Consider the following 16,762-nt stretch of genomic DNA (forward strand, 5'->3'; position numbering starts at 1 on the left):
TACATGTTCCAGATAGACAGATGGTATAAGAGATTATCCACAAAAGAATGCAGTACATAGTTTTATCTATAAAATTAAACACAATTATTATATGTGTCAGCACATACAACTTACCAGTCTTCTGGCCTTTGAATAATTCTAAGAAAAACAAAATAATAACAAAATGGAACAAAATAATGGCTTACTGGGGGGAGCAATTTATAGGATACACCATACACCCATATAAAATATTATATTATATTCAATGCATGTCTTTTAATAGGGAAGTGCTAGGTAAGCATGAAACGCGTTAGGCTCCGCGCGGGGTTGTTTTGGATGTTTTAATATGATGGAATAAAAACATTTTTTTTAAACCAAAGAGCATGCTTATATACGTTTTTGAGAGGTTTGAAATACCTTCTAGCGGTCTATAGCATGCCATAAATTTACATTTACTATATATATGTCTGTATCCAAGGTTTTTGCATGTGTTGTATGTCTTTGAATGTGTCATACATGCACACAAAGCAGGACATAAAAACTTTGTGCAGCATCTATTCATATGGTTGTTTTGCACATTTTCTCCTAAACACTGAAATATTGCATTGGTTTGTCTGTTGTTCACAAGTGGCTTGCAAAGGAGATGGGTGTTTGTGTGAGCAAAATTTCTTAGGACTTTGTGTTCTGTGTTTTATAGGTCTTTCTGGAGAGTCTACCAGATGATTTTGCTGCAGCCCTTAAAGACTACAATTCTAAAGTATCAGAAGTCTTTGGCCAGTATCTACTTGCTGTTTCCCATCTGGCAAATTATGAACCAGAATACCAGCTTCCTTTATCCCAGATAAGTAAGGCTCAAACTATAGGCCACTGTTTTATAAATATCTCGTGTTCATATAAGGCTCGACCGTTATTAGCATTTGGCAAAAAAGCAGGAGGGTCGGTGTCTGCATCACTGGCACACTGGATCTAGAATTTAAGGCAAGTAAATAGTTAAAGATTTCTTGTGCAGCAGTTGCAGAAAAGTAAGCAGCTCATTTACTACTGGCCATACAGGTAAAAAATACAATGCACTGGTGAACAACAAAAGTCTCAAAAAGTATCCTGTATGAATGATAATTAGACCATTTGGGCAGGATGTAGAAAGAAAAGTGAGGAGAGATGTGTGATATTATATTTATAACTAGTTACTAGTAACTATAATCTAAATATAAACTAGATTGTTAAGCGGTAGTGAACAGGGTCTTCTATCCCTCATTTTGTGGGCTCATTGTATATACCCTTGTGTTGTACATTGCTGCAGAATATGTTGCTGTTTATAAATGTTATCATTAGCCGGCAGTGTTTAACTTGAATTAAGTATTATGTTTTTAATAATCATAGTTTATCAAAGATCCAAATGCAGATGTTTTTTTTTGTCTCTTCTTCTTCTTCTTCTTACTGAAAAAGTTATGTTTGCTCCAAAAGATTATGATACCTTCAAGCGCTTCTTTGAAGTGGGCAATGCACGATTAAAATTCGCAATGTAATAACAGTTTAAGGAAGAATATGACATTGCAAAATACAAATTTTTATTCTTATTGGTGCAAATTGCTTTGCTCTTTGCGATTTTTATTACATTCTCGCACTAGAGTTCTAATAGCCAAGCCTAAATTAAAGATTTTATTATATAAAGTGCTCGGGATGCACCGAATCCACTATTTTGGATTTGGCCGAACCCCAGAATCCTTTGCGAAAGATTCAGCCAAATACTGAACTGAATTTGCGTATACAAGAGATGTGAGAAGGGGGAAAACATTTTTTACTTCCTTGTTTTCTGACAAAAAGTCACAAGATTCCCCCCCCTAATTTGTATATGCAAATTAGGATTTGATTCGGCTGGGCAGAAAGATTCGGCCTAATCCTGGCCAAATCCCTAACCGAATCCTGGATTCGGTGCATCCCTATAAAGTACTAGCCCAGGAGGTCAGTCAAAAAATGGAATCGCTGTTCTAGTCAGCTTAAAGGGATCCTGTTATCTGAAAACGTTTTTTTCAAAACACATCAGTTAATAGTGCTACTCCAGCAGAATTCTGCACTGAAATCCATTTCTCAAAAGAGCAAACAGATTTTTTTTATATTCAATTTTGAAATCTGACATGGGGCTAGACATATTGTAAATTCCCCAGCTGCCCCTGGTCATGTGACTTGTGCCTGTACTTTAGGAGAGAAATGCTTTCTGGCAGGCTGCTGTTTTTCCTTCTCAATGTAACTGAATGTGTCTCAGTGGGACATGGGTTTTTACTATTGAGTGTTGTTCTTAGATGTACCAGGCAGCTGTTATCTTGTGTTAGGGAGCTGTTATCTGGTTACCTTCCCATTGTTCTTTTGTTTGGCTGCTGTGGGAGTAAAGGAAGGTGGGTGATATTACTCCAACTTGCAGTACAGCAGTAAAGAGTGATTGAAGTTTATCAGAGCACAAGTCACATGACTTGGGGCAGCTGGGAAATTGACAATATGTCTAGCCCCATATTTCAAAACTGAATATAAAAAAATCTATTTGCTCTTTTGAGAAATGGATTTCAGTGCAGAATTCTGCTGGAGCAGCACTATTTACTGATTCATTTTGAAAAAAATGTTTTTTCCCATGACAGTATCCATTTAATAAATCAACCACATAGTTGTATAATGTCTATAGATGTTTCAAGGAACAGAAATATGTTATGTTATTTAGTAGATATGTATTTTCTTATTTATAGTGACTTAAACTGATTTGTCTTTGTGGTTCTCTGTATGTATGCAGACTTCTCTGGGGAACAATATAAGGATTCACAACTTTTAAACCACTTGCTGAGTTGCACAAAAAGAAGAAGTGCCGTATCGCCCTTTGCCTGCCTGTCTGGAAATACGGATTATAACTTACTTACTTCAGAAAATGTGGACAGTGTAAGTCATTGAAAGTAGAAGAAATTCGGAGTATTGTCATTACGACCAGGACACTAAAGGGCCGATTCACTAACTTCGAGTGAAGGATTCGAAGTAAAAAAACTTCGAATTTTGACGTTTTTTTGGGGCTACTTCGACCATCGAATGGGCTACTTCGACCTTCGACTACGACTTCAAAACGAAGGAATCGAAGTAAAAATCGTTTGACTATTCGACCATTCGATATTCAAAGTACTGTCTCTTTAAAAAAAACTTCGACCCCCTAGTTCGGCATCTAAAAGCTACCGAAGTCAATGTTAGCCTTTGGGGAAGGTCCCCATAGGCTTGGCTAACTTTTTTTGATCGAAGGATAATCCTTCGATCGTTGGATTAAAATCCTTCGAATCGTTGGATTCGAAGGATTTTATAGTTCGATCGAAGGAATAATCCTTCGATCGTTCGATCGTACTATCTGCACTAAATCCTTCAACTTCGATATTCGAAGTCGAAGGATTTTAGTTCCTAGTCGAATATCGAGGGTTAATTAACCCTCGATATTCGACCCTAAGTGAATCGGCCCCTAACTGCATGGAGTCTGAATACTCTTCTTGTTATTTCATGGGTTCCTTAGATTTCCCCAGTCCCTACTATAACTGAAAAACATACTGTATACCTCCCAACAGTCCCGTTTTTAGAGGGACAGTCCATCTTTTGAAAGCTCAACCGGCAGTCCCTCATTTATACTAAAAAGTCCTGTTTTTCTCTGTACTGAACAGCCAGAAAAAGGAACAAAGTTTCTAACTTAACTTGCTTTTAGCAGAGAGCCCAGGACAGCCACAGCTGCATTTAAGATACTTTTGCAACAATTTTAAGATAAGCAAATAAGTAATTGCAACAATATAACATAACAGGTCCCTTGGGAAAAGGGCAATTCACCTTCATTAGCAAAACTGTAATAACTGACAAAACCACATACATATGCTCAAACTTTCATAACCTGACACATCTTGTAAAATGAACATGGTAATTAGGGACATGTGGCCACAATGGGCGTGGTCAAAAATGTTTTGCCATACTACGTGCACCAGCTTTTTTGACCCTCTTTTCATTTCCAAAATGTTGGGAGGTATGATACTGCTGGATCTATTAGCATCTGACAATTGTGTGTGTATGAGCCTGTGGTAGGAAAACTGCCTGCATACTCCACTGGGTTATAGAGTTATTTGAATTATAAAACATCATAACATTATTATAATCCTAATAATGATGTTCAGCCTCAGACAGAAGGCAATACACAAGAAATAAGACATGCATCTAATCTGTCTGATTTGCCAAACTGAAAATCATCCAATGGATTGGCCATACCAATTTAAAGCCACTGGGGAGAATTCAGATGTGAAGTAAACTGAAATTGCAGGAAGAAATGTTATTGGAATTAAATTGTTGCAGAAAGAATGTCAAATTTACAACTGTCTTACAACATGTAAAGACTACACGTAAAGGGATTCTGTCACATGAAAAGATCTGACATGGGGATATACATATTCTAAGTTTCCCAGGTGTCCTAAGCCATGTGACTTGTGCTCTGATAAAGTCACTCTTTACTGCTGCACTGCAAGTTGGAATGATTTCACCCCCCCCAAGCAGTCCATCAACCGAACCATCGAAATGATAGATATGAGAACATCACTCAATAGTAAATATCCAATTCCCACTGTGACTCATCCAGTTACATTCAGTAGGAGAAACAGCTTATCTGAAAGCAGGTCCATTGTATAGTGCTGGCTCTTTCTGAAGCACAGGATCAGGCACAATGCACTGAGATTGCTGCCTACACACCAATATTACAGTTAAAATAATACACTTGTTGGTTTAGGAATAGAATTTGATATGGTAGAGTGAAATTTTAATGTAAACAGTTTACAAATAAAAAGTACACCATAAAAATCATGACAGAATCCCTTTAAACTATCGCTTCAACACCACTTTAATGAATTTGAAGAGCCAAATTAAGATACGTCTAGAATACAATTTATAACAATTTAAAATTGATGTAAGTTCTTGTGGCATTATTAACAACATTCTATTAGCATCGATATGCCAAATTCTCAAATTTCCAAGATTTCCGGTGGGGAAAATAGCTTAGCTAAAAAAAAATCAAAACATTTAGGACTAGGGCAGCATAAATAAATACAAAAAAATACAGTATTTGTTGAGGTTCTGGAGTAAACTAACATTGTACTTTACTTTAAAACCAAATTTGTTCTAATGTCACTTTTGTGAATCCAGCCCTTTGTCTGATGTAAGATCAGAAAAGATTGTCTATAGGAACTGGACTCTACTGGTCACATGGAATTATAACGCACAGGCACAGAAATGGATAGTGATGCATCTTATTGCACCTTCTACAATACAGTGGCAATCAGTTCCAGTGTGTTTATCTTATGATTTGCTGATAGCTTGGTTAAAGGAGAACTAATCCCTAAACATTATTGTCTAAAAATGCCTTATTTTACATACTGGACTTATTGCACCAACCAACATTTTCAGCTTGTCAATAGCAGCAATGATCCAGGACTTCAAACTTGTCACAGGGGGTCACCATCTTGGAAAGTGTCTGTGACACTCACATGCTCAGTGGGCTCTGAGCAGCTGTTGAGAAGCTAAGCTTAGGGGTTTTTAGAAATTATCCATCAGAAATTGAGGTTGGCCTGTAATATAATCTGATGCTACAGGGCTGATTATTAAATTCTGATGCTAATTGCACTGGTTTCTGTGCTGCCATGTTGAAATTATCTGTATTAATTACTAATCAGACTTATATTGTGACATTTCTATTCTATGTGTACTGTATATTGTGAGTGGGTCCCTAAGCTCAGTAAGTGACAGCAGCACAGAGCATGTGCAGTGAATCAGCAGAATGAAGATGGGGAGCTACTGGGGCATCTTTGGAGACACAGATCTTTACTGCTAAAGGGCTGTGGTTGCCTTGGGCTGGTACAGAAGCCCAACACATAATGTACATTGCTAGTCTACTTCTTTAGTTAAGCTTTAGTTCTCCTTTAAAGACCCAGACTCACTTAAGTGTGAATGCTGAACTCGGCACCTTTAGCTGACTGATGCATCAAGAAACTCAGGTCGTGTTTGGTGATCCTTGGATTGTGTCTGTGCCATATAGCCTGCCCTAGACTGATGGAAGAATGAATTGCCTATAATATAAAAACTGTATACAGTATATGTCCTGTTATTATTATAAAACATTGAATATCAATTTTTGTTACAGCTGTTGTTGCAAACTGTTCACGTAAGTCAAAAACACATTGCTGTGCTACATTTGGAGAAAACAGATGCTTTCGGTAGAAAACGGTTACTGAACGCCTATGCACTGGATTTCTTTAAGCACGGCTCCATAGATGCACTGGAAGAAGATAATGGGTATGTACGTTTCTTTCTTAATCCTGCAGAATGTCCCAGTGTGGCTGGACTGCTAGAAGTAACATTTCCACCTGTTTCATATTTAAGTGCACATTGCAGCACAGACGGCTTCTATGTGAAATTGCAATTTATTTTTAAGGGACACTGTTCTCTAACTTGTTTTACTCGTGTGACAGAGGCGATAGATAAGAGCAGAGTGTCTATGAACATTCTCATTTATCCAGATTATAATATACAGTATCTAATAGAATTAAGTTAAAGGGATCCTGTCATCGGAAAACGTGTTTTTTTCAAAATGAATCAGTTAATAGTGCTGCTCCAGCAGAATTCTGCACTGAAATCCATTTCTCAAAAGATCAAACAGATTTTTTTATATTCAATTTTGAAATCTGACATGGGGATAGACATATTGTCAATTTCCCAGCTGCCCCAAGTCATGTGACTTGTGCTCTGATAAACTTCAATCACTCTTTACTGCTGTACTGCAAGTTGGAGTGATATCACCCCCTCCCTTTCCCCCCCCCAGCAGCCTGGTAGATCTAAGAACAACACTCATTAGTAAAAACCATGTCCCACTGAGACACATTCAGTTACATTGAGAAGGGAAAACAGCAGCCTGCCAGAAAGCATTTCTCTCCTAAAGTGCAGGCACAAGTTACATGACCAGGGGAAGCTGGGAAATTGACAAAATGTCTAGCCCCATGTCAGATTTCAAAACTGAATATAAAAAAATCTGTTTGTTTTTTTGAGAAATGGATTCCAGTGCAGAATTCTGCTGGAGTAGCACTATTAACTGATGCATTTTGAAAAAAACATGTTTTCCGATGATAGGATCCCTTTAAAGGCAACTGGACATTTTTAGAGTTTTCTTGAAAACGTTTCACCACTCATTCGAGTGGCTTTTTTCAATTCAACTGCCTACCCATTAGGGGTGCACGGGCGAACAGTCATAATGGGTCTGGTAGATTTCATGCAAAAATGGGGCTCGGCTGTGCTGCACTTCCTGGATTAGCTGGGCTCCCCTTGAGTTAATGCAGGACTTTACTGAAGAGCTGACGTTGCAAAAAGCCAAATCCTCCAAAGCAACCCGAAGCTGCCATTGCCGAGGAGAATGTTTTTTGTTTAATCTTCTATGGGGCCCACGGCCACCAATGTAATTTCTTTTATGTTCTATTGGGTCCCTGGCCACCAATGTTTTATTTAACTTGTAGGGAGGGGGCTGACCACCATCAGTTGTTTTTTTTTGCTTGAGTTACATTTTCTCTCATTAAGCAGAAAGCAATGTTTGGGTTTTAATTAAAACAGTAGTCTAGAAGTTTGTTCATGAGAAGCCACATTCATTGCCCAAGGTTCATGAGTTGGCTTATTTTTCTTCAAGATACTCTTGGAATCCATTGCTTGAAGGCCAGCTGAAGCAAACACTTATTTACTGTTTCATTCTGAATAATTTCTATTTCAGGTTTCACAAAGGAGATGCTTTTTACAAATTAAGAGATTTTTCTTTATCCATTGCAACTATAAGGTAAGATGTTTCTAGATAACGGAACACTAGCATTACAGCATTAAGACATACACTATAACGCTAAATCATCATTAGTTCCAATTAGGGATGCAACGAATCCACTGTTTTGGATTCGGGTGAATCCCTGAATCCTTTGTGAAAGATTCTGCAGAATACCAAACCGAAGCCGAATCCTAATTTACATATGCAAATTCGGGGTGGGAAGGGGAAAACATTTTTTACTTCCTTGTTTTCTGACAAAAAGTGAAGCGATTTCCCTCCGCACCCCTCATTTGCATATGCAAATTAGGATTCGGATTGGCCGGGCAGAAGGATTAATCCAAATCCTGCTGAAAAAGGCCGAATCCTGGCAGAATCCCGAACCGAATCTTGGATTCGCTGCATCCCTAGCTCCAATGGTGGACTAAATACATGTTGTTTTTTAATAGAGACAGGACTAACCTGTAACTACAGCTACAAGCAGCCAACACCAACCTTGTCAGAGTGTTATAGTTCTGCTACAGCTGGAGCATAAAAGTGGTCCCGGTTCTGAAACTAGAGATAAAATATACAGCTGCTTATAACATGAAATTTGAATTCTAATTTATGGAGGGCTGTTTGTTTTTGTCTCATTTTTATTACATTCACACAAGCAGACAGTAGACACCAAGGGGGTTATTTACTAAACTCTGAATGCAAAAATCACGAAAAATTCTTGATTTTTTTTTATATAAAATCGGACTTTTAAAAAAAGTCACGTTTTTTTCTTAATTTATTAAACCGGAGGATTGAAAAGTCAGAATCAGAAAATCCAGCATCTCAGACCGAGGTTGCATAGAAGTCAATGGGGAAAGTCCCAATGATTTTTTGATGTGCGCCGGGTTTCATGCAATACCCTGAGTTTTCAGTTTAATTTTTTTCTCGCAAAGCAGATTTTTCTGGAAAATGTAATAATAAATAAGAGTAAAAAAAACAGAGCGATCTGAGAGAGATCTGAGTTTGTAGCGGAAAATATTGAGATAAATTCGGACTTTGATAAATAACCCCCCAAGTACATAGTTAGTTCACAATTGCATATTCAGATAAGGGAACAATTGTCAAAACCACATCACATGTGAATCATTCCTCAACTCAGACAACCCCCTGAGCAGAACTACATGGGATGCTGTGATTGTGTGGGTCAGTTGTAATCTGATTTACAAAATCCTACAAAATCTGATCCCCACTGTATAAAATCAGATAAATGGCCAGATTCAATTCAGTGAGAAAAATGGTCTCATGATTTATCACAAGAAAACTCTCGGACGATATTCAATTCAAGGAGAAAAAAAAGTTTTTTTTCTAATTTAGTTCCATTTTTTTCCCATAGACTTAGGGGCAAATTCACTAACCTGCGGAGTTGCGCTAGAGCAGACTTCGCCGCACTTCGCCAGGCGAAGTTTAGCCAGGGCGCCGCTAATTCACTAAAATCCGAAATTGCCCTCAGGGAGGTGAAAGGTAGCGAAGTTGCGCTACCGTTAATTCGTCAAGGAAAGCGCAGTTACGCTAGCGATGCCTAATTTGCATACGGCACGTATATGTAGCAGCAAATACATTACACTACACAAGCTGGGAAAGCTTCATAAAATAAAATAAAGTTGTTATTTTGCCCTATACATGTGCCCAGTGTATAGTTTAGGTGCCATATGTTAGGAAATGTAGGGGGGAAGCCGGTTACCCCCAAAAAAATTTACGCTCTATCTATTAACCTGAAAAGGAAAAGACGCTTTTAGCGTTTTTTGGGACTTAGAAAAATGTTCAACATTTTTTGAGGAACTCCTATCTACTCTATTGCACTTCGCCTGGTCTGAGGTGGCGAAGGCAAGTCTGGCGCAAGAGGTAACGTTCAGTAAAATGTGCAAGTTAGTGAATTTGCGTAGTTATGTCCCTTCGTCATAGTGCAATTTCGCCTGGCGTAAGGGTACGAAGTAGCGCTAGAGGTCCACTCACTAGCGAATTTACGCCAGCACCCGTTAGTAAATCGGCGAAGTAACAAAATGACGTCACGCTGGCGAATTTGCGCCAGCGTTAGTTACTTCGCCCTTTAGTGAATCTGCCCCTTAGAGTTTTCACATGATAAACCATGAGATGTTTTTCTGAATTGAATTGCATCTCAAATTGAATCTTGTATATAAATTTTCATGTCATAGACTTTTTTTCTCCCTGAATTGAATCTGACTCAAAGTTGTATGGTGTGTTTGGCTCATGCATCCACATCTAACAGCCAATGTATTCAATAGGAGCAAGATTTTCAGACACCATCAGATTTTACCTTTTCGGATGGAGTCGCTGCATTCTCCTCCAACAGGCGGGACCCATGCAACTACATCTGACTTTTGTAGGATGCCATCTGTTGATCCGACACTATCCTACAAAATCTCCCGTGGATTCTTAAAATTTGAGGGGAAAATTCACAAAAGCGGAGAATGAATTTTTTTGTTAAAACATAAGGAAAACTCAGATCCACCAAAATTTCAGCTCAGTCTACCTCATACCCTTTTGGGAGTTCTCCCTTAGCCTTTGGATTCAGTATAATAATAAACCTCGGAATCTTCATCAAAATGTTACATTGCGAGCCTACATTACAGCAGTACAAACTAACATTTTTAAATCATCTCTACCCTTTCTTGACAGTGTGTCTTTGAGGGAATTTTGTGAAGATGAGGATGATCCCGTTGTGTTAGCTTTCGAGCAGCTCAATACCATGTACAAAGAAAAACTGGCCACTGCTTATCCCATGCGCAGGAACATGTTCGCTTGACGTCAGATTTTTCTATAGTCGTTGAGTTTCTAATGTACCTCCACTCAAACTAAACATGGCAATATGGACAGCTTTTCTGACATTGGAATATTGATATTTTGAAAAATGCTATTTTGTAATGTGTTTTGATAAAGGCTAAAAATGTACATTTTCTTGGTACCATTCATTATGTCTCTAAGACATGGTTTACAGATGTCCTGTAGCTAAGGTTAACAATTGGCATTGAAACATAATGAATGCATGCCCTTTTTAAATATAATGAGCTTTATTATTCAAACAAGGCGGCTTAAAACCTGTCCCATCCCATTTTAAAAGATTGTGACAAATATATATAATGCACTGAAATTTTTTTCCTGCTTCCCCAGTAACGGTAACACCAGAAATGAAATTGTTTTTAAATATAACACTGTATAGAGCACTTGTAAGGCCCCATCTAGAATATGCCGTACAGTTTTGGTCTCCATCACTCAAACAGGACATTATTGTATTAGAGAGGGTACAGAGAAGGGCAACTAAGCTGGTAAAAGGTATGGAAAATCTTAGCTATGAGGAAAGACTGGCCAAATTGGGGATGTTCACGTTGGAGAAGAGGCACTTAAGGGGTGATATGATAACTATGTATAAATATATAAGGGGATCATATAATAATCTCTCTAATGCTTTATTTACCAGTAGGTCTTTTCAGCTGACACAAGGTCAGCCATTCCGATTAGAAGAAAAGAGGTTCCGCCTAAATATTCGGAAGGTTTTTTACAGTGAGAGCTGTGAAGATGTGGAATTCTCTCCCTGAATCAGTTGTACAGGCTGATACATTAGATAGCTTTAAGAAGGGGTTGGATGGCTTTTTAGCAAGTGAGGGAATACAGGGTTATGGGAGATAACTCATAGTACAATGTGATCCAGGGACTAGTCCGATTGGCATTTTGGAGTCCGGAAGGAATGTTTTCCCCCTGAGGCAAATTGGAGAGGCTTCACATGGGTTTGCACCGAATCCACTATTTTGGATTCGGCCGAACCCCCGAGTCCTTCACGAAAGATTTGACAGAATACTGAACCCTAATTTGCATATGCTAATTAGGGGTGGGAATGGGAAGACATTTTTTACTTCCTTGTTTTGTGACAGTCACGAGATTTCCCTCCCTGCCCCTAATTTGCATATGCATAGGCAGATTAAAAAAAAAACTAAAAGGTTGAACTTGATGGACGTGTGTCGTTTTTTCAACCTTCCTTACTATGTTACTATGTAATAAAGGCTATTTTGGTAACTGAAAAATCTGTTTAAATCACTGCAGCATGCTGAACCCCTCGGAGATGTAATTATACAGAGCAAAAGGGGGGAAAAAAACCTCCAGCTCGTTTATAAAATAAATTGGGCTAGATTCTGTTGGTTGAGAAGAGCTTTTCCCATAAAGCCAGATTCAATTTAATGAGAAGAACCTGATCTCACTGTTTATAACATAAAAACTCTTGGAGGAAATTAACTAAAGGGCAAATTTTCATCTCGGAAAGCTTCGTCACACTTCGCAAGATGTTAATTCGCAGGGCATACGCTAATTCATCAAAATGCGAAGTTACGTCTCGGCGGACGAACACTGGTGAAGTTTCACTATTGTAAATTTGTCAGCACAAGTATCTCATAGCGAACTGTCACTAGCATTCATTTCTGCCTTGCAAAATTCGTTGACACCCTTACGCTTAGTTAATTTGCATACGGTGGGTACATATAATATAGGTGGTGTGTGTATATATATATATATATATATATGTCTTTATTAGAGATGTTGGTGGAAATGATTGAAGTGGCCACTTATTATTACACATGTCCAAGACAGCAAAAAAAAAAAAAAAAATCCTCTAATGCCCTAGACATGAGCCCATCCTAAAACAAATGTGACCTTCAAATGGTTAAAAAATTATCAAGAACAGTAATATTTAAGTTACAACTTTTAAACAAAATCCCACTTTAAAATATGAAAAACGCCAGCTTTTTTTTAACTTTCCGGCATACAAGATATGATGTCACTGACACAAGATTGAGGAGGATGTAGCTTCATCTTATCAGTTCGCCAGGTATAAGGTGGCGAAGGAAACTCTGGCGAAAGGGGTAACGTAATGGAAAATTCGCACTTTAGTAATGATCGTTCAACTGAAAGAAATTCACGTGGGGAGAGGGTGCGAAACGTCATTAGTGATATACTCTTTCGCTAGTGAATTGTCCTTTATGCCTGTTAGTAAATTGGTGATGTCCCTGCGGATTGGATTTCTGGCGACTTTTCAGTAGCGACGGCCTCTTTGCTCTTTAGTAAATTTGACCCAAGAAATCTTTTGGGGAAAACTACCGTATATACTCGAGTATAAGCCGTCCCGAGTATAAGCCGAGGTACCTAATTTTACCTCCAAAAACTGGGAAAGCTTATTGACTCGAGTATAAGCCTAGGGTGAAAAATGCAGCCGCTTCTGGTAAGTTTCAATCAAAAAATTGAGGGTTTCTGCTCCCATTGGAGATGCCGGCGTCTCGTTTTTGGATGCCGGCGACCATTCTTGGACGCCTGCGAATATTCTTGGACGCCGGCGACTATTCTTAGGCGTTTTTGCGCTTGACCCGAGTATAAGCCGAGGTGGAGTTTTTTAGCATATTTTGGGGGCTGAAAAACTCGGCTTATACTAGAGCAGGGGTCCTCAAACTTTTTAAGCAGAGGGCCAGTTCACGGTTCCTCAGACTGTTGGGGGGCCGGACTATAGTTAAAAAAAAAAAATGAACAAATTCCCATGCACACTGCATATATATCTTATTTGTAGTACAGGTAGTGCAAAAAAAACATGAAGAAACAATACACTATTTAAAAAATGTACAATGAAGAACAATTTTAACTAACATAAACTTACCAGTATTTCAATGGGAAGTGTGGGCCTGCTTTTGGCTGATGAGATAATCAATATCCGGTTCCATGTTTGTCACTGCAAGTCGTAACAAGTGATGCAAGTGTGCATCAGTAAGTCTGGATCTGGTTGGAGATTTCAGATTTTTCATTCGGGAAAAAGTCTGTTCACAGACATAGGTGCTGCCAAAGATGGTTGCCATTTTGAGTGCATGGTTCCTGAGATTAAGATATGTCTCAAAGGGGAGAGATGCATAGAAATTAGTAAGGCTGCTTGCTTTGAAAATGTCTTTTAGAGAGTCACAATTCTGTAGTTCGGCCAGTTCCATTTGGTAAATCGGATCTTCAATTTCAACAGAAAATGGGTTCCGGAAAAGCTGTATGTCCTGTTCATGGAGATGAAGCTCTTTAAATCTCTTTTGAAACTCCCTTTGCAACATTTCCAGTGAATCCACACATGTTTTGTTTGGGAATGCAACTGTTGGTTTCTCAGCTAACAGCTTTTGAGTAGAGGGGAGATGGCAGAAATTTTCCTCCTTCACTAGTTTAATGAGGAGGTCCAATTTTACTTCAAATGCTTTCACATGTGAATGCATATCACAGATGAGCTTCCCCTTTCCTTGAAGTTGCACATTGAAACTGTTGAGTAGCTCTGTTACATCTGTCAGAAAAGCAAGGTGCCATTTCCATTCTTCATCTTTAAGCTCTGGTACTTCTTTGTTTTTTGAAAGCAGAAAATCCGAAATCTGTGGAAGTAAGTCATAAAAACGTTTTAAAACTCTCCCTCGACTCAGCCAACGGACTTCTGTGTGGTACAGAATATCATCATAGGCAACATTCAGCTCAGACAGAAATGCCTGAAACTGTCTGTGGTTTAGTGCATGAGCCCTAATGAAGTTAACACAGGACACCACAACTTTCATGACAGAGTCCCACTTCAGTGATTTACAACACAGCGCTTGTTGGTGGATGAGGCAGTGTATGGCTATTGGACGTGAATGGTTGAGTTGGTCCATTTCTTTGTTAATGCGTCCCACCACTCCTTTCATAGACCCCACCATGCTAGGAGCACCGTCAGTTGTCACACTGGCTAGTTTAGCCCAGTCTAGCTCCAAATCATTCATAGTTTGGCAAACCTTTTCATAGATATCCTCTCCTGTTGTTGTTCCTTTGATGCTTTGCAGTGCAGCAAGCTCCTCTGTGACTTCAAAATGATCATTTGTCGCACGAATGAAAATTAGAAGCTGTGCAGAATCACGGACATCATTGCTTTCGTCGAGTGCCAATGAAAAATAGCAAATTTTTTTTGAGGCGTTTTGCAACTTTTGATGCAAATTGTCCCCCATTTCTTCAATCCTTCGTGTAATTGTAGGTCCTGAAAGACTCACTGTTCCAAATAAATCAGCCTTCTCTGGACACATCTCTTTGGCAACAGAAAGAAGACATTCTTTCACAAATTCTCCCTCCACAAATGGTCTGCCAGTGCGGGCTATTAGCTTGGCAACTTGAAAACTTGCTCGCAATGATGAAATATTTATCTCCTTCTGCTTCACAAATGCATTTTGCTGAGTTGTCAATCCATGTTTCAGTTTTAATATCTTGTCTTCTCTCCCTTGTCCGACCAAGCAACCATATTTGTCTTTATGTTTAGTTTCGTAGTGTCGACGCAAATTGTATTCCTTGAACACAGCCACTGAATCCTGGCATAACAGACAAACAGCTCTCTCCTTGCACTGCATGAAAAAGTAATCATAGGTCCACTGTTCTTTGAATATCCTGCACTCAGAGTCAACTTTTCTTTTCCTTGACATAATTGTATTGTTGTCCACCTGTAGAATTTACAGATCCACCATAAGACACTGTGATAATTACAAAACTAGAATATCCACAATATTTTACTTTTAACACAACTACTAAGAGAAAAGTGCAATCCATCAATTATCCATGCAAGCAGCAGCCAAGATATTCTGCCTGTGCCAACAGCACACAAAATCTGTACCTGTGCCAGCCAGCAGCACCCAAAATATTGCCCCCAATCTGTACATGTGCCAGCCAGCAGCACCCAAAATATCGCCCCAATATGTACCTGTGCCAGCCAGCAGCACCCAAAATATCGCCCCAATATGTACCTGTGCCAGCCAGCAGCACCCAAAATATTGCCCCCAATATGTACCTGTGCCAGCCAGCAGCACCCAAAATATTGCCCCCAATATGTACCTGTGCCAGCCAGCAGCACGCAAAATATTTCCCCCCCCCCAAATCTGCACCTGTTGTGCCAAAAAAATTCATTGCCCCAGCCCCCCCAAATCTGTACCTGTTGTGCCAAAAAAATCCATTGCCCCCAGCCCCCCCAAATCTGTACCTGTTGTGCCAAAAAAATCCATTGCCCCCCCAAATCTGTACCTGTTGCGCCAAAAAAATTCATTGCCCCCCCCAGCCCCCCCAAATCTGTACCTGCTGTGCCAAAAAAATTCATTGCCCCCAGCCCCCCCCCCAAATCTGTACCTGTTGTGACAAAAAAAAATGCATTTCCACCCCCCAGCCCCCCCCCAAGTCTGTACCTGTTGTTGTGTGTCCAATTATATCAGCAGCAGTTCAGTCGCCACCACTCACCGACCAGGCACAGGCAGCCAGGAGGAGACGGCCGCACCCATACGACGCGCCAGGGCCCAGGCCTCACTACACAGGCGCACAGGTCCCTGCTGACGTCACCGCGCACGCCAGCGCGGCGGCGCGCCTATCTTTAAGCCGGCGCATCATTGGATGCATGCGCAAGTCGCTGGGCCGGTTTGCTGCTGCCCTGCTGCCAGACGGATCCAGCCAGCAGGACAAGTAGAGAGGGTCTCGGAAGTCGGAAGCAGAGCGGAACTTTTCTTTAAAATTTAAAGAAAAATAAAAAAAAAATTTCCTTTTGTATATTGCGCCCCCTATGACTCCGCCCTAGGCGATAGGGGGCCTGGTAAATGACATTGGAGGGCCGTATCCGGCCCGCGGGCCGTAGTTTGAGGACCCCTGTACTAGAGTATATACGGTAACTGAATTAGGAAAAAAAGTTTCCTCTAATTGAATCTCACCCATATGTATTCAAGTGAAATGTTCTTTTTTTTTCCCACTGATTTGAATCTGGGCCAGTGCATACTGACAACTCTGTTTTATTAGGTAGCCTAGATATGTTATACAGTATGTTACCAAGTCAACTTGAAAACAATTTTGAAATAAAATCATTGCTTCGAGTCTGATATGAATTTTAGCTCAGAACAATCTTCT

The 16,762-nt window shown here is 39.6% G+C and overlaps 1 protein-coding gene across 1 annotated transcript in view; it reads left to right on the forward strand.

Annotated features, from left to right (window-relative positions):
* The window catches only part of LOC108704313 (probable ATP-dependent RNA helicase DDX60), a 71,148-nt gene extending 60,368 nt beyond the window's left edge, over positions 1 to 10,780 (forward strand). Inside the window, exons 34-38 of the mRNA XM_041579526.1 lie at positions 677 to 824; positions 2,759 to 2,901; positions 6,164 to 6,315; positions 7,775 to 7,837; positions 10,490 to 10,780. Coding sequence (XP_041435460.1) covers positions 677 to 824; positions 2,759 to 2,901; positions 6,164 to 6,315; positions 7,775 to 7,837; positions 10,490 to 10,616 — 633 coding nt within the window. The 3' untranslated portion in view covers positions 10,617 to 10,780. The remainder of the gene's footprint in view (positions 1 to 676; positions 825 to 2,758; positions 2,902 to 6,163; positions 6,316 to 7,774; positions 7,838 to 10,489) is intronic.
* Positions 10,781 to 16,762: the final 5,982 nt, after the last annotated feature.

This window comes from Xenopus laevis, chromosome 1S (genome assembly GCF_017654675.1).
Source record: "Xenopus laevis strain J_2021 chromosome 1S, Xenopus_laevis_v10.1, whole genome shotgun sequence".
Lineage (NCBI taxonomy): Eukaryota > Metazoa > Chordata > Amphibia > Anura > Pipidae > Xenopus > Xenopus laevis.